Here is a 23,274-nt window from a genome sequence, read left to right on the forward strand (position 1 = left end):
ATGCTGTACATGTGTGCTCAACGAGACAGACAGGCGCCACGAAACAGCTGGCCCATTGCTATGGAAAAACCTCCGATCAACGGCGCCAGGACGCACCGCCACCTGAAGTGAAGCACCCACAGGGGGACATATCTCAAAGAACCTCAGTTACTGCACAAGGTAAGTAACCCTCTCTAACGTCTCAGTGAGCCCCTTGGCTGCTGGGTACCACACTCTCACTTCCAGCAGGGAAACAAAGGTGCCAGAACCCCTGACAGCAACATCCCTGACACTGGCTGCGTTTACCTCTGCCCCAAGGTGTCGGAAGCACTCCAGGGCAGAGACCCTCAGCTCTGTCCCCTGAACGGGGAAGATGCTTCTGCACCAGCCATAAACAGCTCTAAGTGGGCAACACATCCACCCCACAGGGAGGACTCTAGGTCGAGGGATAAGCCCTCAGTACAGGCAAAGGACAGCACTAAAACACCACAAGAGCAATTGAGGCTGAGAGAGTCTGGCCCAATTGTACCTACTTCCATGCTGATGCCGGAAGGTTTCACAGCACCGAGATACGCTTAAAAGCCTCCCTCGCTGCCCCTCTCAGTACTGGACTTGGCAATGGCCCTTGCACAGGCCATTCACCATGTAGGCATTGTGAGCGGGTAGAGCATGCCCAGTGCAAATAAACTCTTGGAAGAGTTTAGCTGAAAAACAAAGTCTCTTCTGAGCATGTGTGAACTGTGATGTTTTTTTTTTTTTTTTGCATTCTTGGCCAAATTGGACATTTTTTCATGGGGATGGCTAATGACATATCCCTGACACAATGGTGAACTTGTGCCAAATTTCAAGTCTCTGCACCAGAGCATGGAGGCTTCTCAACTAAATGTTTTTTTTTTAAAGGCCGGGGGTAGAGGGGGAATTGTTTTTGTTTTGTTTTGTTCATTAACATGGACAAAACAACACATTTTTCCCTAATCTCATTCTTGGAAACGATTGTACTATTTTTGCTAAAACTTTCCAAAAAAAAAAATCAGTCTGAGGCAAACACCTGTTGTGGGTAATTTCAGCTGAAATAGTTAAAGTTTGGCAAAGTTTATAAGCAAGCGAAAGCAAGGTCTTCTGCTGGAAAGTGCTGGTCAGCCTTAACATTGGGTGGCACCACTTGCCTGTAATAAACATACATGACAATTTAGGGCCTGAGTTTTCAGAAAGCAGATACCATATTGCATTTGCACTTGTGTAGTTACTTCGCTTGTGCATGTGAATCTTGCGCAATTTGTGTGCACAGTTGTGGTAACTGCATTTGCTAATGCAAGTGGGCCTTTGGCCTCAATTTCCTGAAAATCAGACTCTTTGCATGTGTTTAAAAGAAATGACCATGGTTACTAACAAATGCGTTTCTTACATATTGGAGCGCTTCTCCTGTTTCTATTTCTTTTCAAGATCTGGATATAATCTTTTATGTATCTGTGCATATTAAAAACCACATCTCTGGTTTGAACCTAGCAATCTTGAGTTGTTTGATGCAAGATAATCTATTGCTTTTATTTACAGCCACTTGGACACTGGAGAGTTTTGTTTCATGGCAGGACTCCTAATGCTAACAGGGCAAATTAGAACTATAGTGAACGATAAATATAATAGAGAGCGATAGTGTGATTTCTTTGGAAGGTCTGACTTGGGAAAAGTAGGCGTGATAGCCTCAATTCCCCCCATACAGTTAACTTGTCACTCACCACCCTTATGTCTCACTCACTCCCTGCTGAGTACTCTGCCCGCAGGGGCTTTATGGAACCAGAGAGAGCTGATTGAGAGCTAAGGAAAAGGATTAGATCTTCACTGTTTTTTTTCTCAGGACTGTGGACCTAACAGCCAGGGTTACTAGTCGTGAACTGTCTCCAGAACTGAGGGCTAATCTCCTTTGCAACAAACTGTGTAATGAAAGTCCAGCTCGATCTGCTGGCTCACTTTTAATGAAGCTAACAGTTGCCTTTTGCACTGCTGAAATAAATAGGAATAAACCGGGCTTTTTCTCCTCCCCTGTGGAAAAAACGGGACAGCAGAGAGACGACCTGGGTCTTTTAAAACTCGGGGTGAGGGCAAATTTGTATGAAGGTTCCTGCTTGGATGGCTGTGTGGTAGGTTGTACACAGAGGCCCCTTGCAAGTTTACGTTAAGGTGCTGCAGACTAAACCAGTGCATTTTCGCCTTTTTCCCCTGTAAATGCCTTTTTATCATTCAGACTGTCACCTGTGTTTTCTGGCAAGAACTGCTGGCTGGGGGAGGTCTGGCAGAGCTAAACTCCCGGCTTGGTGGTCTTTGTACGGCCTTAAAAACAGAACCTGCTCTGTGAATACCTGCAAGTTAACATGTGTCAGCCGTATGGTTGGAATGTTTCCCTCTTCACTGTAAAGAGGGGTTTTACAATGAATACTTTCCTTGTGATCCAAATGGGTAAATAAACAAACAACTCCTGCAGGAAGTGTACTGTATGTAGACAGAGCAAAGAGCTTGTAGCTCTCCAAACCAGCAAAAAAAATCCCAGCCTCACCCAGCCGTGTGCATTTAAGCAATTGGAACCTGAAAGGTGAGTTTATTGTCTCCATTTCCTTTCACATCAGATGTTGCCCCTTATCCGGCATGACACGACTCAGAACTTGCCAGATCATCGTCCTTTTCTGGTATTGATTCAGCTTGTTGATGGAAAATTCCTTTACTGAAACTTAAATGGAAAAAACCTCAACTGTTCAAATTAGATCTGAGTAAATAATTCTCAACAAATTGTATCTCTGATGAATGCAGCTTCTCTTTCTGTGTGTGGAATATCCACAAGCAGACCTCATCTTCTGTGAGTTTGCTTATTTGATGGAGTCAGTTTAATTCTGTGGTTTGATCATACATAGCTCCTTTGGTGTGAGAGCTCAATATGCCATATTTGAAATTTGAGCCATGCTGGTTGGTTATGATTGGTCCAAAGTCATATGGTGGTGTTTCTGATCCCTGACTGGGTGAGCATGGAGGCACCTCTGAGACAAATACTTGAAAGTGAAAATGTTACTCTTTTGGTTTCTGTAAATACTGTGCGTATGGTGTTGAAATTTGCAGTCCCTGAGCATTTGTGCTAGTAGGATTCAATAGGCCTGATCCTTAGCCATTAACTTCAGTAGAGGCACTCTGGCTGAGGATCGGGCCCATTGACTCTAACTGCAGAAAGTGAATTCAGAAAGGACGTGAAAACGGCCAACGCTGATTCACTTAACAATTAAAGCCGTTTTGAGAATTCTTTTTGCATTATTCAGCTCCTGTAACTTCAGTGATTAGCCCCCAATCAAATTGAACTTTGTCTCTATGTAACCCTTAGTATGTTTTTTGAGCCAGTTATGTGACTCTCTCAAGCCTGTCTCCTCTAGGCTTTTTAATCTTTGTCTCCTGGACAATATTATCCAAGCTTCCCCATATCATTGTACTACCTTGTTCTTTTCCACACAGTACCACTTGTGTATAAGGCAGGATTTTTGTGTGGGAAAGGTCCATTTACTCCTGCAATGCATTCCTCACTTGATGACACGGTCCCCTATGTATAAGGTGACTGCATACTGCACCTGTTTACAGCTGAGAATTGAATAGCCTAAAACTTTCCTCTCCCAGGTTTCTTTCTCCCATTAGAATTAAAAACTGACAATTTCCCCATGTTTATACCAGGAAAATAATTACCGGGCGGGGGCTAGTCCCTTCCGACAGGGTTAACTTGAAGGCTGGCTTCTAGGTCTTTTCTCTCCACCCCAGATCCATCACAAACCGTCTGATCCACCTGAATGATCCTGATCTCCTCTCATCCAAAGCTTGAATTTTTTCTGGAAAATTAAGGAAAACTGTAACAATTCCCCTGTTTCTCTCTCTCCAAGGATTTTTCTAAAAATGTTTGGTTTCCTCATAGCTCTAAACCCATTTTTATAGAAACATCAAATATCAGTACTCTGTGGCAGGATTAGATGAAACAATGGGGAAACACACTAGAGCTGACAGGTGCAGTGGGAAATGACCTACTGCAGGCAAAGCTCACAGCTCCTTCACAAGCAGTAGGTACTTTCATAGCTTGTGGAGATTATGGAGATATTTTTGGGGCTTTTTCAAAAATACAAAACACAGACATATTGTGAGAATATAAAATTCACAATAAACGTGTATACATCTATCCACTTACTATAGATATGTCTATATTTTGAAGTGTATACATTCTGTAGGCACATCTTTTAAGGTGTATTTTATATAAGTTTATCTAAATGTATATATATGTATCTTAAGTTTACATAATACACCATTTTTTGATATACAGACACAAGTTTGACTGGTGTGTTATGTACACACGTGTTTTCTAGGCATAATATCAGAAAGCCTCTGTTTGATGCACACTTTGCAAATTGAGCCTGGCCCCTCAGGCAGTTTGCAGACAGCGTGTGGCTCAGATGCACATGATGCGGGGGAAGTTCTGGCAGGGAACTACAGGTGAGGCTGATCTGGCAGAAGGGGATGCTGTCTGGGAAAGATTGTGATCCATTACTGAGCAGTTGGTGAGGATTGCCAAACTCCCTGGGTGGCCTCCAAGGGCAGCAGAGACTTCTGTTTAAAGAGCAGTTCTGAAAACTTGTTGGCATTCTCCGGCAAAGTGTCTGGAGCTGTCTGGTGTTCCTGTTGTTTTCTGGGTGGCTCTAGGTGGGCAGAGTTAAGGGTGTTTGGGTGGGGATGTGTGTGTGTGTGCGCACGCACGCGCACATACTTTCAGATGGTTTGAGCTTCTAGTTAAGAGGAACCTTCGTTTCTATGGTTTGTTTTTAGAAAGCTACCTAGTTCTCTTAATGTTATTTGGCTGAAGTAGATTACTGGGTGTATGACTACTGGTCTAAGTGAACCCAAACACTGATGAAACTCAAGAACAGTTTTGCTGTGTCCTGCCTTCACTCTGTCCCTTCCATAATTTAGTCCACCCTACTTTCAGGTTGTGCTGTCTGTGATCATAGCATGTGTGCTTCCTCTGGCCATCATCACTGCCAAGAGTCCTGAGATTTTAGAGGCAATCCTGGGAGGTTGAGAAATTCGCTCAGAAACTTTGGTCTAAGGTCAAAAGCCCGAGGCTAGCCAGGAACACTGAACGATGGTTGTAGAAAGAGTCACATGCAGGTTATGAAAGCAGAAGGTGGTCAACTTGTCAGAACCAAAGGTCCTAGTTAACGAAAATCTGGGACAACAAGTATGGCATTAGGCAGGAGGAATTGTTTTTCAACAGAATGTTTCTCAAAGTTTCCATGACTCATTTGTGGATTTTTAACTCCAATAATATAAAAGACGCTGACAAATTTCCTAATTAATGTGAGATTTAAAAATATAGATTTACTCTTTGCATCAAAAATTTTTATAGCAAAATGGGGAAAAATGAAAGAAGCATTAAAGTTTGTTCAGTGTCCTGATTAATGCTGTGGGTTATCAGGATAGGTACAAGGAACTGCCTAACAGTTTACTGGCCCACCTGGTTACTTTGGTTAAAATTAGTCTTGGGTTAGAACGGTGGTTCCCAAACTGGGGTTTGTGAAATGTTACAGGGGGTTCTCGGGGGAAAAAATTCCCTAATGGCAGACACAGCTGTCCCTAGAGACCCTGGGCAGGACGGGGCCAGCAGTCTGGAGCCCCTGGACTTCCAAGAGCTAAGCAGATCAAAGCAAACATATCTATCACACTGAGGAGATGTAAATGTCAAGACTCCTTATAAGAAATGGAAAGGGAGGTGGATATTTTTTTGCTGTTTTTAAAATTAAATAGGCAGCTTGTTTTGTTTTTAAAATTATTATGAAGAACAAGTTTAAGTTTTGTTGTAACGTGCGTTGTTTGCCTGTTCTGCTCAAGACCTGAATGCTTGTGTAGGAGGAACTCTGAGTTGGCTTCTTAAATCCCTTCATGCTGTTTCACATCTGATACGCTTTGATGAAACCTAGGAGCCTTGTCTCAAAATAAGCTCATTCAAAGTGATTCAAGCTACTAAAGTGAGATCTTGGAAGAGTATTGCCATTTTCATAATGTAATAAAAATACTGTGGTGATAAATAATAATTAATAATAAATAGTGTGTACTCATGTCATAAAAACAAATTTTATATTTCCAAGATCACTGCTGTTATAATTTATGTTCAGGTAAAGGAGACAATCCCTGGAAATATTCATTTTTAGGAGGGGGTTTGCGAGACTTGACATTTTAGTGAAAGGGGTTCACAGGTTGTTAAAGTTTGGGAACCACTGGCTTAGAAGAAAATGAATGGGGAGAGAGGTTGAGAGATGTGGGAAAAAATGTCTTGTAGCAGAACGCAGTACAAACCCGCCCCCCCCCGATCATGCTGTTTAATTTTTGCTGCTTTTTTTCCCTTCTGCATATAACCCACATCTGCTACCTCCAAATTCTTAGCGTGTCTCAGAAATTCCAGAGTTTTTTCCCTGAATCGATAAGGAGATGGGAAAAAGGCTTGTAATTGCTTCTTCCATTGTGCTCGTTAAAACCACATTGTGGGAAATGGACCCAAACACTGTCTTTTAAGTGGTGTTGAGTCTGAGGCAGGTGGTGTTAACTGAGGACTGCATTAACTCTTTTCAAATCTCTTTCCTATTTCCTTGAGGAAACATGCCTGGTGTGTATATATGGCAAGGGCTGTTTCCCTGCCTCTTGCATTTACATTTTAATTTGGTCCATGATATAAATATCATTTCGCTAATCCTCCTTGCCCTGACCTTATTTTGTCTTTTTCTTCAAAGTGAGTTGACTTTTTTTCTTTAAGGGAGAGTGGTGGTGGGAGGAGGGGATGGGAATGGTGGCTGCTGCTCTAGTTTAGAGAATTCAAAGCTGGGGGGAAATCTCAGAGTAACTGTTGTTTCTTTCTTTGTATTCACATGGAAATTTTTAATCTCCATCAAAGGATCACGAGAAAATAACATTGAGATTCAACAAGAGAGCTCCCGGCTTACATGGAATTTTTAAACGTTATTTGGCTTTATCCCTTAAACGATGAGAACCATGAACTATGTTACCTACAAGCTTCATCATTAACTTTTCTCTTTCTTCCTACACCCCTCTTTTTTTCCTCTTTCCCTTTTTCTTAGATCTTTATTATCCTATGTAAACATGCAAAGCTCATTTTGGCCGATGCTATAATATTCTGTAGGATTTGTTAGTTGTGTATATGTAGACACTTTGAACTTTAACCAGTTGTTTTGATTAGAAATATTGCGCCATATTCTACTTTTGATGTGAATCTGGATTATCTGCAGCAACGTCAATGGAATCAGTCCGGTAACAGATATCAGAATCTGACCCACTGCATTACATGGCGCTACAAGAGCTAACATTATACTCCTAAAAAAGAAAGGGACAGTGCTAAATAAGGAAAACACAAGCAAGTTTCTCCTTTGTGCTTGTGAATCATAAACACTGTCTGCATCTATGGAAATAGCTGATTCTAAGTAAGACGTGTCCCCCCTCCCCCCAGTAACTAACCCATGGAAAAGAATGACTGGTTTTATAGGTGGGTCCTGGCAACAACAGTAGATTTTACGGTTCCTCACAGATAAATTTAAAAAAAAAAAAAAAAGTGAGGGGGTTTGGGTTGGTAATAACATGCAAATTCTCATTAGTGCTGTTTTATGGTGTTTAATGTTAAACATGGAAGATAAAAACGAATGACAGCCAGTAAATGGGACTGATACTTCTGTTACAAACTTTTCCAGCAAGTGAAAAATAGCACAGGGAAATAAAGGCTGTGGGTGCTTCCATTCCTGCTGTGGGTCAAGCCAATGGCACCATCCTAGCACCTAGACTTAATGCATTTTGTGGGGGAGGGGAATACATCAAATGATGTGTTTAAATAGGCAATGTGGTTTGTGATTTTTTTTTTGTTAATGATGTTAAGGAGTATTGTGACACAGGAAATCAAGGTTCTAACCAGTTTTGGTTAATAAAAACCACATCACACATTTTATAGCAAACCCAGACTAAATTCTGCCTCCTTAACTCCACCTTTTGCTTCAGCTGGATTCATTGTTCTTCACTTCCTTTTATGCCATGTTTTCGCAAGCTATAATGCTGCTATGTTCTATCCAAGAGGTGGCTGCATTTGGTGGCTTGAAGTGATTCCTCTGTGTGTGTGTGTGTGTGTGTGTGTGTGTGTGTGTGTGTGTGTGTGTGTGTGTGTGTGTGTGTGTGTGTGTGTGTGTGTGTGTGTGTGTGTGTGTGTGTGTGAATGTATCTGTGAGAGAGAGAGAATGTATAGAAATGCACAGCACAATCAGGGCACTCAAACAACCTTAACTCTGTCACGGACTCCTCTAACTTTCTGTACAGTTAAAACTCATGGAGGTCTTGTGCAAAGGCTATATTTGAGTAGTATTTTGGGGAACGAATGGTAATTTCTCTTTACTCTTCTTCATAACTGAAAGTTTCTCCTCTAGCAGAAACCTAAACTCTGCCTTATAGTGACACCATGCAAAAATCATACGATTATGATTAAGGCATTCTAGTGTGTGGGACCCTGATTAAAGTGATTTTTAACAATACACTGGATTCTGTCCCCCCACCCCATGGTGTCATCAGAGAGCAGAGTTAAGGTTGTTTGGATGCTCTAACAATTGTTCCATAGCTTAATGTGTTTGGATTTTTTTAAGTTTAACTTTAATTGTGAATTTCTTAAGTTTAGAATGCCTTGGTTTTGGGATGATTACAACATGCTGGTATTATAGTTTATCCTAAATTACTGATATTACTCTCAACTTTGACTCCATTTTAACATAGTTTTTGTTTGGACATCTTTTTAAAAGATTTCATACACAAACCACTCGAAATTCCACTTCTCTTGCATCTCCTATCCACACACCACCAAATTCCCCCTGCCCATGCATCCCAGCTTCCCCCTCTTCTCCCTGCAAACACACATCAATACACCCTTGTTTCCCTCTTCCTCCTGGCCTGCCTGTTGAGTAGCTTTTGAAGGTATTTGGGATTAATGGTCATTTTTTGGTGGTTTTTCATAACTGAAATTTTGAGTCATTACGAATTGACCCCTTCAAAAGAGCCACCTTCTCCCATTGTTCTCAGCAGGACTGGAGCTCCAACATTTTGTTCTCTTTACACTTGATAGAGTAGCAGCATTTCTAACACTTGGACGGCTATATTGAAATCCTACTTTCTGCTGAGATGAAAGCAGACAGATGTGAACATTTAAAAATAAAATCATAGAGACTGGAAGATGAAAATGGCTGCTTGTTTTTAATTACAATTTATGAAAGTCTTAAAAGTGGGTACATCTGCTTCTTATCCCCCATATTTTTCTGTTGGGTGTCAGAACACAGTTATCCAGACATGGCTCTTGACAGGCTTTTTGCCTTAACTTTGCATTACCCCTTACTACTTCACTCTGGAAATAGTAGAGGTTTCCTTATGTCATTTTCATTGTGTGTTTCGGCCTTCATTGGTGCTTGAGTCAGGGTGGTACTAATACAGACGCCATGGTGATAGAATAGGAAAGACTCCTTTCCCAGATTTAACAAGCTTATCCTTTCTTCTGACTCTTTACATAGGCTCTTGTAACTGCTCTTTAGGATTTTATTATTATAAGAATATTTTTATAGCGCTGGGCCAGAAACCCTTTCTTCTTTAATTTTCCTGAATCTATGTGCAGGGCAGTTGGCTTCCTCCCAAATTCTTGTTAATTTTTTTTTCCTGATTAAGGTTTTTCAGACCTAATCCTTTTGTCTTTCTCATTCCTCGCCTTCATTCTTGCCCTGGCCAGATGTATATTTGCCACTTTTCAGACTCTCAAAAAATGTTCTTACATGGTTACTTTGAGTAGCCACATTTGCAGAACATGTCAAGAGAAATTTCCAAATCTTGATTACCAAATGCCTCACTGCTAATATTTTCAGCAAATTCCCTTTAACAGTTCCATTAAATCCTGTTTAAACCGTGTGAGAGTGAGATATTCTATAGGTGACTAGAGTTAGGCCCACCTTGTAAGTGAGGAATATGGATCGCATTTCAGAGAATGCTGGGCAGACTGTAAAAGTATGGCCAGGAAAGAATAAAACATCCAAAATAGGGCAAAACTGTGTCTTTCCCCATTTCCACCTCTTTCACGTCCTACTCTGTTGTGTTGTTTTCTGCTTCAGACTGTTTAAGACTGTGCCAAATACTCAGATATTTTATAGGTAATGGATCCCATAAATGCCCTGGCCAGCCTCTGAGGGAAAAACATGATTGTCGGTTTTGGACAGAGTATAAAACCCAAGCAGGAAATCGTTGCTGAATGGCACAGCTGCAGGCAAACATTCTAAGCTAGTAAACTGCCCATCTGCATACCCACACGTAAGTCAGAATGCAGGGCTAGGAGACCATGGCACAGAGAGTCTGTAAATGGTTAGCGATGAGAGATTTTGTGATTAAAGAACAAGTTTTGCTTCATTAGTTCCTGAAATATGGCTACCTCAAGATGATATATAATTATGTTGTTTTGAAGATTAAGGACAGATTGCCGGATAGAGCACATGGGCTTTCTCTCAGGACAAAAGTGAGCTGATCAAAGGGTTAGATTTGGGATGGTTCAGATGGTTCCATATGCAAAACCTAAAAAATTACAGGGCAGAATATGTAACACAAACATTGCCTTCCAACCTCTGTTGTCAGTATGCCAGGATAGTGCTTCATTCTGGTCTTTGTGGTAGGTCTGATGATCTAATCTGAACTTACCCAGGGAAGCTACAGATAGAAAAGACCTTTTTGGTTCCCAAACCCATTCCAGTGTCACACATCCCAAAGGGTACTGGGGCGGGATTGTTCTGTGCTGCATATTTTCAGGACTTCCACCACTTGATGAGAGTCTGTTCTGACATCTAATAGATTTCACTGCCTAGAAAGCATTTTCCTAATACTCAACCTAAATATTTCCTCCTTTAATTGAATCCATAGTTAACTCCTAGTTCTGCCCTGGGTACCACCCTTTCTTTCTCTGATGTCTGCACCTTTCCACCGATTATGGATATCCTCTGCTATCATTTAACCAAGCGATACATATTTGTTTCTTTTAACCTTTCCTCATACATTACAGAAGTTATACAATCCCCTTTGTATAGGCCAAGTTGGATTAGTTTGCTAACTGGTTTTTCCAGCCTTTAAATAATTAACAGGCCAGCAACAAAATGCATATTGTTAAAGTAATGAAGCAATAACAATAAAACTGGTTTCAGACCCAATGTAAGAAAGTTATAGGCCACAGGCTACTTCTCCTCACGTAGTATATCAGTGATTACATGTGTGTTATTTTCAAACACTTTTTATTGCAAATTCAAATGATCTTCCAATGTTAACTCTCCAGTAAAATACTAGCCTTCCAAGCTCATGTGCACTAGACATGGCATTGGCCTTCCTGGGAGTGGGGGAGAAGCAGGTTTTATTTGTTGTAGAAAAGCAAAGGAGTAGCCCAGTGGAGGGCACTAGCCTAGGACTTGGAGACCTGGCTGTAATCCTGCTCTGCCACTTACTGTCTGTGTCCCTTTGGGCGAGTCACTTCATCTCTCTCTGCCTCAGTCCTCATCTGTACAATGGAGATAACAGCCCTGGCTGGCCTCACAGGGGATAGGGTGTTCAGGGTAAATATAACAAAAGTTTGTGAGGTGCTGAGTTTCTTTGATACTGGGGCCAGATAAGTACATAAGACAGACAGAGCCAATGTCCAGTAAAGTCAGTGGCACCCCTTCCATTGACTTCTGTGGCTGTTGGATTGAGGCCCTTAAAGAATATGACACCTCATTCCTGAACTTGTTAAGATGTGTGTTAAACTTCCTTTGGTTAAGGAAATAAGTCTGAAAATGTTCTTTGGGTTTTCAGATGTGCAGTGGAACAGGACACCGTTATGGCTTGTGATTCATTGTTTTCGTTTAAGGATTGAGTATTTCAGATATTCTCGAACATTTCACTGTTCGACAAGTAGTTTCTTTATTGCTTTTCCCTGAGAAGGGCGTTGCAGCAGGCGCTGGATTCTCTTATTTTCCTGGCACTTTGTGTCGTCGTTTGCAGCCATGCACTGTGGGTTCCAAGCATCACCATTGTGATCCAGTAGGGTTTTACACTCCCTTTGCAGACCTGAAGGATTTGAGTTAGAGAAATGGGGAATTTGCTGGGAAGGTCAGAAGGTTTCTTTGATTCCCTATCTCACAAAGAAGGTTGAGTGAAGTCCCTTCTAGATTCATATATAGTAAGAAAGCGCACATTTAATGGAAGTTATCTGAGTACCAGTTGCTCTTGAGCATCTGGCATTTTTATTTCTGCTAAATAAGCAACCTGCAAAATGTCTGCTAGATGTTCTGTGAAGAAATCAAATGGATGTCAGCACTTAATGTTCATGGATTTCATTTGTGGTCATTGTTTTTTCCTAGGTCATTAACATCTATCCGAAGTGAACTGATTCCGTATCTAGTTAGGAAACAGTTCTCCTCTCCTGCATCCTTACGACAAGGACAGGACAACAAAGACCAGGATCAAAAGAAGGATCAAAAGTCATTAGGTGAGTGAAAGAATCAGCTTGTTTAATGAAGATCTTGAAGCATTTATGCTGCAGTTGGGCTACTGGATAGACTCCAGAGTTTGTCTAAATCAGTGGGTCTTTTTCTTTTTTATGTATTCAACATGCTTATTATGGTAATGTTTAAGGACCAGGCAAGAGGGGAGCACCATTGTGCGAACCACTGCACTAACACAAAGTGGTAGACGGTTCCTGCCCCATAGAGCATACAGTGTAAACAGACAAGATAGGTGCAGGGTGAGGGAAGAGGTGGAACACACAAGCAGGGTGAGTAGCATGATGGTGGTAAATGTCATGTTAGTTCCATTCTTCTGGGGAGAGGGATTGGGGGGTTTATTAAGGGGGATAAGCTAAATGGAAAGAAAAGGGAAGGACATAATTTGTTGGGGAAAAGTCAACATGGTTTTTGTAAAGGGAAGTCATGCCTCACCAATCTACTAGAATTCTTTGAGAGGGTCAACAAGCATGTGGACAAGGGAGATATAGTGTACTTAGATTTTCAGAAAGCCATTGACAAGGTCCCTCATAAAAGGCTCTGAAGCAAAGTAAGCTGTCATGGGATGAGAGAGAACATCCTCTAATGGATTGGTAACTGGTTAAAAGATAGGAAACAAAGGGTAGAAATAAATGATCAGTTTTCAGAATGGAGAGAGAAACAGTGGTGTCCCCCAGGGTCAGTATTGGGACAAGTACTATTCAACATATTCATAAATTATCTGAAAAAAGAGGTAAACAGTTAGGTGGCAAAATTTGCAGATGATACAAAACTGATCGAGATAGTTAAGTCCAAAGCAGACTGCGAAGTGTTATAAAAGGCTCTCACAAAACTGAGTGACTGGGCAACAAAATGGCAGATGAAATTCAGTGTTGATAAATACAAAGTAATGTACATTGGAAAACATAATTCCAATTATATATATAAAATAATGAGGTATAAATTAGCTGTTAGCAAGAAAGAAATCTAGGAGTCATTGTGGATAGTTCTCTGAAAACATCCACTCAATGTGCAGCAGCAGTCAAAAAGGTGAACAGAATGTTGGAAATCATTAAGAAAGGGATAGAAAATATCACATTACCTCTCTATAAATCCATAGTATGCCCACATTTTGAATATTGTGTGCTGATGTGGTCGCCCCATCTCAAAAAAGATATATTGGAATTGGCAAAGGTTCAGAAAAGGGCAACAAAAATTATTAAGGATATGGAACGGCTGCAATATGAGGAGAGCTTAATAAGACTGGGACTTTTTAGCTTGGAAAAGAGACTAAGGGGGGATATGATGGAGGTCTATAAAATCATGACTGGTGTGGAGAAAGGAAATAAGGAAGTGTTGTTGTTTTTCACCTTCACATAACACAAGAAGTAGGGGTCACCAAATGAAATTAATAGGCAATGTGAAAAACCAAAACTCTTCCCTGTTTTGTTTGCCTGCTCTTTTTAAAGACCTAGGACCCCAAGATTTCTTGTTGTGCTTTCTGGATTTCCCCTTGTTCAGGGATTAGAAAGTCAAACTTCCTTGGACATTACAGTGGAGTTTCTGAGATACAGGCTTCTTCCCCGCTGGGACAGGAGGATGCATTATGGAGCTTATCCTGATCTTCCTTATGTTGGTGTAAATCAGGAGTAACTCCATTGTAATCAGTGAGTCAACCAGATTCTGGCTCTGTGTTTTTCTTCCTGTGCCACAGTGCAAATCAATGTAATTGTGAAAATATGGATAGTGGGTAGGGTACTAGACTGGAACTTGAGCCCTGGCTTCTGTTCTGGGTCAACCACAGACTTCCTATGTGACCATAGGCAAGTCGTTTAACGTGCCCTGGGCCTCAGTCCCTCAGCTGTAACATGGGGATGGTCGCACTTCCCTACCACACAGGAGAAAAATCCTTAATGATTGTAAAATACTCAGGTGAGGTTTCCCCTCCCCAAGATATTTTTAAGCCGCTGTGTCTAGAACCCTTCTGTGGAGAGCGTTGCAACCTCTCTGAAGCCTGCCTCATGTTGCATATGTATGTTCTGCAGACATCTACAGTTATGTGAAGGGTGATAGCTTGCTGGAATTTGCTCCAGATAAATCATGTTGGAATGATCACAGCAGAGATCTGAATGGAGGACAAGTGCGTTGCTACGTCCATATCATGAAAGAGGGGCTCTGTTACCGAGTGAACACTCTTGGGTTATACATTGAAGCAAACAGACAGGTAAAGCAAATATAAAAATTGTTTATGGGACTACAGTGTGTGTGTGTGTGTGTGTGTGTGTGTGTGTGTGTAATGTTGTTATCTGTAGGGATAGCTTCATCAGTGACATCCCTCCTTTTGATGAGGATTGCCTGGGGACTCTCTCAATCCAGTATCCAGTTGCTGACTGAGCACATCAGCATGGTCACTGCAAAGGGTATGCGACTTGGAGTTTAGTCCCAGTTGTACCTCTGACTCGCTGGGCAACCTCGGGCAAGTCATGTAAATCTTCTGCCCCTCACTTCCCCGCTGTAAGCTGGGGATGATGATTCCCACCCCTGAGAGCTACAGTTGAAAACAAATGTTGTTGTTGTTGGGGGCTGCTGATAGCAACCCGCATATTTAGGCGGCCTAATAGCTTCCATTCTAAATGTACCATTGCTTGAGCAGATTTTTGTCCAGTGTAAACAATGTAATGCAGGGCACTCCGGCTGACAGAGAAGATAATATCGATCAGTCACAATTCCAGTTCACATTTACCCTGATATAGGACTTCATTAAATATGGGATGAAAGGGAAGGGCTAGAGAGAGAGAGTGTGGCTAGTAGGTGTTAGTGACCTGAGGATTAAAAGCTTTAACCCTTAGGATCCCATTTTTTGCCAAACTGGCAGCTGCTTTGTACACATCTTCACTTCACCTATCAAGTGATGGGGTGTGCGCAATCAGGACTGGCCGATTTCTTTGGAGTTTGGGGAGGCTGGTGAAGACTGGAGGGATGCTGCAGGGGAGGAATCGGGGACTGTGGCTGCGAGATGAAGGGGCTGGATTGGTATTTCTGGGAATGGCCACTCCTGTCTCTGTCTCCTGGTTCCGTTTGTGGTATCTCATTGGAATGGATGGGTGAATGAATGCAAACCATAGCTGGGGGCAGGGCAGAACCGGTATGAACCCAGGAGTTGTGGGCTTAAAGGCTCTGCATGCATTGGGTGGGGAGGAGCTGTTTTGGTGCCTATAGTAGAGCACACAGAAGGTAGAAAGGGCACAGTGCTGCTGACAGGGCAGCGAGCGAGTTCTGTTATAAGCCCAAGGACAAGTGGGTCAGAAGGGTTAAGGGAGAGCACCACTTGCTAGCAGAAGTGAGCATGTGCATTTGGCAGCAGTCGCTTGAGTGAAAAGTTATTGAGTTGAGTCAGTCAGACTCCGTGTGGTTTGGGTTTTGGTTTTTTTTTAACCTAAATATTCTACATTTTGGTCAGTGCTGGAAATGCATTTGCTCCTGGGTGGTACGTAAAGTTAGTGCTTTGAATTCACTTTGGGACCTGCAATGTTGGGGAAGATTTTCCTTGAATTTTTAACTTTCCAGAATGGTAAGGGTCCTAAGGAAACTCTGCAGAGGTGAATCATATAACAGAACTGAACGAGGAGCCCTGGAAAAGGAGCTCTTGTCGTCAGTCCTGCTGCATTTTATTTCTCTTACCACTGCGGGTAAAAGATGCACCCTTCATTTTATCTGTGGTTTTCTCCTCTATTTTGTTGTTCTGCTCTGAGGAATCTTTGAGTCGCAATTGCTCTCCTCTTGGGCTTTGTAGGCAGTTCTGATGCCTTCTCTCTACGGCTGCTACTGGCAGCTCAAAGCGAGCCGTGTGTTAAGAAGGCAGGCCTATAGCTACTGCACTGTACTTCTAATGCCAGAAGAGGAGTGGCATTCTAACCCATTGCCCTCATGGGGAGGAGACACTGGACCTGAATTGTTTCACTTCCAGCTGGGTTTCTGGATGCCTGAAACCAATGTGTGGGCAGTGGTTTCAAGGGGGAGTTAGCATCAGTAGCAGGAAATAGCTTCCTTCTAATATGAATTAAAGGCAAAACATTAAACTTTCCCTTGACCCAGACGCTCCCTCTAACTCCCGCCCCATCACTAGCCTTCCTTTTCAGAGCAAAAATGCTTGAGGTTGTAGCCTTCTCTAATCATTCTGATCACCTCCTGTGCTGTGCTACCCTTGACTGATTTCAATCTGGGTTTTGCCCTGGCCACAAATGAGAAATCATTCTTCATGTATGTAACCACCTCCTTTCTGCGATCAAGGCCTCTTCTCCCTCCTCATCTCCCAGACCTTGGAACAGCCTTTGACACTATGGACCATTCCATGCTACTTCATAGCTGTTCATTTCTCTCTTGGATCCCTTCTGTCATGGCTGCACTACTGTGTCTCAAGCTATGACAGCATCCCTGTGTCAAGGCATAACCACTGGGGTAAAATTGGCCTCGTTGGGATGGCTCAGTGAGTTGTTGCTTTTCAATAGTGGCTGCATCTTATGCATCAGGGTCTCACTTTTCATCTTTTAAACTGCTGTCTCTAGCCCTGGTGCTGGCAGAGACAACCTTCAAGATGTGAAGAGTGACAGATGCAGCAATGTCTGCCTGGGGCTGCTGGCAGCCTGAAATGGTTGCTTTCTGCGAGGGGTGAATTTAGCCATTCATCTCATTGCAGGGTCCACTCTGAACCTTTACGACAGTTTAAAAGCCAGCATTGTGAACTCTTTCTGTGTTGATCAGTGTGTGTCAGAAGGGAGAGGGCTGATCATATCTGCACAATCCATTGTGAATGGCATCTCATTGTGAGACCACAAGTTATTTACTTTTATCTGATCCCTACACCTCCCACTGGATGGAATTCCATGAAGTTCAGTTCTCTGCCTTCTGCTTTTCTTTACTGACCATTTCCCTTTTGGTGATCATACTTCTACTTTTACCTTCACGGCCACACTTGAGGTGATACTTGGTTGTCTGTACACAGGCACTACTTTGGACTCCTCTCTGTCTCTCTCAACCGAATGTGGCTTTGTCTCAGCTCCGTTCAACTGGATATCTTGAAAGAAGCCGAAGTATTCTGAAACAGCCCCATGACCTCTCTCTTCTCAACATGGACCTTTCATTGTCCATGACCTTGGTATCCTTCCCAACCCTGAACTGTTCTCCTCCTGCATCTTGCATGTCAGTCTGCCCACGGCCACCTCTGCAGCATTGCCTGTGTGCCCAACTGCGTCTCCGCTGCAGTCCTCAGCCATGCTGTCATCTCCTCTCGCTCAGTCTGTGTCCCCCTGCTCTTTCTGTGCCTCCCTAGCCTGCCTTCCCTACTGCACAAAGAGGAAGGGTGGGATTATCCCGTCCTCCTGTAACACTAGCTCCCCATTCATTTCAGGAGCCAGTTCAAATTGCTTTCCGTGGATTTGTCCCTGGCTACTTCCTGGACCTCGTCTCTCTCTATTACATTCTCTGCTATGTCTTCTTCTCTAGCACCCGCCTTTTCTTCTGCAGCTTCTGCTCTCTGGAACAGACACCTCATCACCTTTTTGTTTTCGCCTCTCACATCTGAAATAGTTCCCCTTGCCTGTGCTTCAGCTAGCTCCCTTCTGACTAACTGCTTTAATTTAGTCATCCTGGGAGTCCGAGTACTCTGTTGTGTAATGAGTCCTGTATAGTTGCTGTGTTGTGTCTAAAGCATGCTAAGTTACATTCTGTATGGGAGACACTGTACGAACTCAAATACTGCGTGTCCTTTGAGTTCTGTGGGAGCCTTGCAGCTTGCTGCTGATTCCTGATTAGACCTACCTACCCAGCAGGGTGTGCAAAGAGGAGACATACTAATAGCTGGCACTGTACCAGTACAGTCTATCTTCTCCTGTGGAGTGAAGAGGGTAACTATCATGCGTCTGTTGCAAACTTAAACCAAAGGTGGTAAAATGATATCTTCTGTAAATGAGCAAGTTTACGATATATACTGAAGTGCCGTGAAACAAAAGCCTGCTTGGATTTGTCCATGTAATACACTGATGTAGCATTAGCTTGTTCACCCGTGACTTGGGATCTCCTCTTCCAGGTTCCTAAGCTGTTATCTGCTCTTCTGTGTCCAGAAGAGCCATTGGTTCACGTGTCCTCTCAAGTCACTGACAGAAGCCTGGTGAGTGACTGTTCCTGCGGAATGTGTGAGGGGAGGTGGAACTATCTGCTAAGCCTTAATTTCGAGAGCTGCCTCTTGTAATTCAACTTCTGTCTCAAAAATGTAGCCAAGGTTCTAAAGCTCCGAGCTAAGATATGACTGAACACAAAATAAAATGTCCCGATTGTGTATTCTCCTTCAGCTGCGTATTCTAAATATTACTGAGTCAAACAGAGTAATGGAAAACAACCCAAAGCACCCATGTGTCCTCGTCCATCAGTTCCTGCCCTTCAATCTTTATTCATTAAAAATTAGGTTTTACTGTTTGTACTATACTGTTTGATACTATACAAATTTTACCCCAAACCACTGCAGCATCTTGTCCCCCAGCAGGCTGATGTGAGGTTTGGCAGATGAGGATAGACAAGCAGTTGGCTTTCCAAAGGCCAACAAGCTTAGCAGGGTTTAGTATTTTAGTGCTGGCTCTTATTTTAAAGTATTTTAGCTGAATCCCAGCTCCAAACCCTTATGCTTTGGGCCTACTTTGGTGAGTTCTGAATTCACACAAATAGTCCCACAGACTTAAATAGGACTGCTCACATAGGTCCTTGCCTTCATGTTGAAGAGTTACATCGGTGGCCCCCGTGTACTGAAGTCTTCCTGAGCTTGGAGGCTTGTGAAAATTGGCCAGCTGTCTGTTTAGGGAATGGTCACCAGGCTGTGCTGAGTCAGGGGTCTTGTTGAGGAGGCCACCTCAATTTATCCAAACCCTGGAATCAATAGAAGCCTTGGGTGTTCTCCAAGACATTCAGATCATCAAGGTCCTGCTTTGTATGTATTCAAGGGTAATATCTTATTCCTTTGCCACTTCCTGTATTCCCCATTCTTTTTTTGATGCGGTATTGCTCTGTGACTACCTGTTTCAACACACAGGGCTTGTCTCTGGGAACATTTAGCTTGCAGCAAGCTGGGCTGTGAATTTCCCCCTCACTAGCCTGTCGTTTACTAAGTATCCATCTTGACCCTGCTGCCACACACTAACAGTTCCCTACTGTGCTTTGATCTAGTCCCATTTCAAAATGGGATAGATCAAAGTGCACTACAGCGTCCACACGGACACTTAGTGTCTGAGGGCTTCTTACAAACTAAGCGTTCATGGAGACAAATCCATAGATTCTTCTTTTAAATCTGCATTCTACAGATCATACAGCATGCTTTAGACATGTCAACCAGGCCTCACCCACACGTACTCACTTATTTGAGGTATATGCTTTACTTCCAAAACTGCATACTGGAGAAAAGATCTTCCCCTTAATCAAGAGTAAGATAGTTAACCTATGAAGAGTCACTTTTAAGTGTAGCTCTCATCTATGAACAAAGTCATCATCATTCACTCCTCGTTATGATATAGGTTTATCTCAAAGGTGAGATCTTTGCTTTAGTTAATACGATAAAATATAATTTCTTACCCTTAAACATGCTCTAGACTGCAAAGACTTTATAGGCCTTTGGGTAGTTGAATTTTGATGTTTGGTAGGTTTTCTGAAGATGCAAAATATGTTGACGCCAGTAACTGTGGAAGTGTCTTATGTGTGCACAAGTAAACAAGACTTATCGCCGACATATAGCTTGTATTATTCATGGTATCTAGTTATATGGAGAATAGTATTTGATAGAGATCCTATACGAAGAACACTGATTTGGGGATGACTTAATATATAGCCGTGGTAGTTTGACTAAGTTTCCACTCTGTTCCTCTCTAGGTTGGATCTGATAGCATCATTGGTTCATCCACGCAGGTTGGAGAGAAGACCTCCATTAAACACTCCATCATTGGCTCCACATGCACCATAAAAGACAGAGTTAAAATAACTAACTGCATCATCATGAACTCTGTCACAATTGAGGAAGGGTATGTTACTTCTTTGTATCTCCCTGTCCTAAGCAGTTTCCCTCTCTGAGAAAGGCACTGGGATACTGGCTGTCCTGTGAGAGATTCCTAGCCATGGCAATTAGTCTCAGGAAGAAGCTTGTTTCTCATCTCCTGTGGGATATAAGAATGAATCAGAAATAAGTCTTGTCTAGTCTCAATAGGATACTAATAACAAGGAAAAGAGTTAACTAGAGGGATCCAGAGAGGGAGGGTTAATTCCATCCCATCCTTCTGGAGAGCCTGTCATCTCCATAATTTATTTTAAGTCATATAGATGGAATGGATTCACTGGTCTCTATGAGGTTGGATCGCATCCTTCCAATACTGAAGGCTTATTTTAAAGGCTTTGACTTCAAGATTTTTGGTATAAACATCTGCATACTCCTATTAAGTTGCTGATTTAAAAATTCCACATTTACCAATAAAAATCTTCCTACTGCCTCAGTATTTTGAGAGCCTCCACTGACATTCTCTTAGGTCTTTTTGTTGTCATCTTGAATCTTTACATTAGCATTACAATTGCTGGAAAACGGGGCAAATAAATAAGCTTTCCCAAAAGGAAATCTGTCATTTGGTAGAGGTTCCTTGTGTATAAGACCCTAGCTAATGAATGGGTATCCACACAAACAGTTACCACTGATACTTAGACGTTTAAAAATGAGACCTCCTCTGTCTTGGCACCATTAAAATTCTAGCTGGTCACTATGGCAGGACAGGAGCAGACTCGTTAACTTGTTAGCCTCATTAATTCGTTAGCCTGCATGCTGGAAGGGCTTGCAAACTGTAAAAGATTAAACCAATAAAAATGAACAGTTTTGAAGCAAGTTGATCTTTCATCCTGCCTCAGTGCTTCCCAAACCTGGAAAGTCAGTCATTACTTACTTGCAACGTCCTCTTCATGAGAGGATTTGCTTCGCAGATCGAAGAAGAATCAGCCCAGTCATCAAATGATTCCCAGACTTACCTTCCATAGATTCCCCCTGCCCCCCAATACACACAAGTTCTGGGGCTCCTGTTCTCTCATGAGTGTCTTTGAGAAGCGACCTAGGTGCATGTAGACATTGCTTTGTATTATGTGTATTATATATTCAGGGAGAAGCTCGCTCTGCTCCTAGTCTCCATGGTAGATGATATTTATCCCACTTGTTTGTGTTGTGCTACTGAAACATTCCTTGACTCTTCAGTGAGGGGAAAATGACCAACCAGTTGCTGCCTGAAAGTTCCCACCTCGTCTTACAAGCCAGCTTCCTGTGGGTGTCAGTGGAAAAGAAACTGCTCAATAGAGTCTATACAGGCCTTTATTAATTCCCTGCTCCTTCATGCCATGAGATTTGCTGAGGGTCCTTGTGAGAGAAGTCAAACCCTTAAAAAATGCCAAGTTGGCTCTCACGGTCACATGCTTGAAAACAAAAGGATGTTGGGTCTGTGGAGAATACTACTGTTACAGAGCCAAATTACAGGTAATGCATCCGATGAAGTGAGCTGTAGCTCACGAAAGCTTATGCTCAAATAAATTTGTTAGTCTTTAAGGTGCCACAAGTACTCCTTTTCTTTTTGCGAATACAGACTAACACGGCTGCTACTCTGTAAGTATGGTACGTCACTGCCAAGTGTTTAGTCTTTAATAGAAATCCACAGTAATTTCAAGCACATCATAAATCAGAATTCCTTGGTGTGTAGATAATAGCTGATCTCCAGTTCACTTGTAAATGGCTCCAATATGCCAGTCTCACAGATTTTCCATCCTCTAAGCACCAGGAAATGCTCTGATTTGACAATGAGCTACACTGTTGTCTTGATTAATGGATTGGTACCACAGGCATTCTGGCAGGGTTTTGCGTACGAGGTAAGCTGCTCTACAATGAAATCACAAAGGGGCCTAAATATATAAATAGGTAGATAACAAAAGTAGCTAACAAAATCTGCATGTGTTCCTCTGCATTGAATACACAGCAATGTTCTGTTCTAAGCCCTCAATAGGGATTGTTATCCTAATAATCATTATTCAGTGTGCCTTTCAGTATGTTCAAATATTGATTTGAACAGCAAAATACCATTGTGGGCACACTGGTTTTGTTTTCTGACTAACCTCCTTCTCCTAGCCATTATTGTAACAAAGCCAGTGCAGCCATTCGCAGCAATCAGTCATGCTCCAAAACGTAGCAACAGCCTTGATAGTTCCAAAAGTCCATCAACCCAACTGCTTTGTTGCTGTTGACTGTTGATGCACTAGAAGAGTCTTGGTACCTTTTTCTCTGGGTGGAATTTACATTATACGCTATAAAGGTCTGTTTCAAAGTTCAACATGGTTCGTATTGTATGTGATAAGCTTGTGTAAATATTGTGCTGATACCTTTTCCTGTATCACGTTATGTAAATCTCTTGGGTTTGCTGGCGTGGGAAGCCTCTAGTGAACATCTAGGAAGGTTTAGAAATGTATCTGGAAGCTGAGTTTTGGTAAGAGAAACCTTACTCATAACTTAATGAAAAGGAAAATTGACTGCAGTTATTTTGACCTTCATTTCTTTCAAATCCTTAATCACAGCTGATGGATTTTTTTTTTTTTGGGTGATGTGTCTATGGCTGTAGCATCTGGATGCAGCAAATAGATTAACTTTGTTGATGTTGTTTTAAACTAC

At 42.2% G+C, this 23,274-nt stretch overlaps 1 protein-coding gene across 1 annotated transcript in view; it reads left to right on the top strand.

Annotated features, from left to right (window-relative positions):
- The window catches only part of EIF2B3 (eukaryotic translation initiation factor 2B subunit gamma), a 137,594-nt gene that overhangs the window by 89,182 nt on the left and 25,138 nt on the right, over positions 1-23,274 (top strand). Inside the window, exons 8-11 of the mRNA XM_038414094.2 lie at positions 12,438-12,565; positions 14,603-14,781; positions 18,643-18,723; positions 20,466-20,614. Of these exons, the coding sequence (XP_038270022.1) occupies positions 12,438-12,565; positions 14,603-14,781; positions 18,643-18,723; positions 20,466-20,614 (537 nt within the window). The remainder of the gene's footprint in view (positions 1-12,437; positions 12,566-14,602; positions 14,782-18,642; positions 18,724-20,465; positions 20,615-23,274) is intronic.

The sequence above is a fragment of the Dermochelys coriacea genome, chromosome 8, assembly GCF_009764565.3.
Source record: "Dermochelys coriacea isolate rDerCor1 chromosome 8, rDerCor1.pri.v4, whole genome shotgun sequence".
Lineage (NCBI taxonomy): Eukaryota > Metazoa > Chordata > Testudines > Dermochelyidae > Dermochelys > Dermochelys coriacea.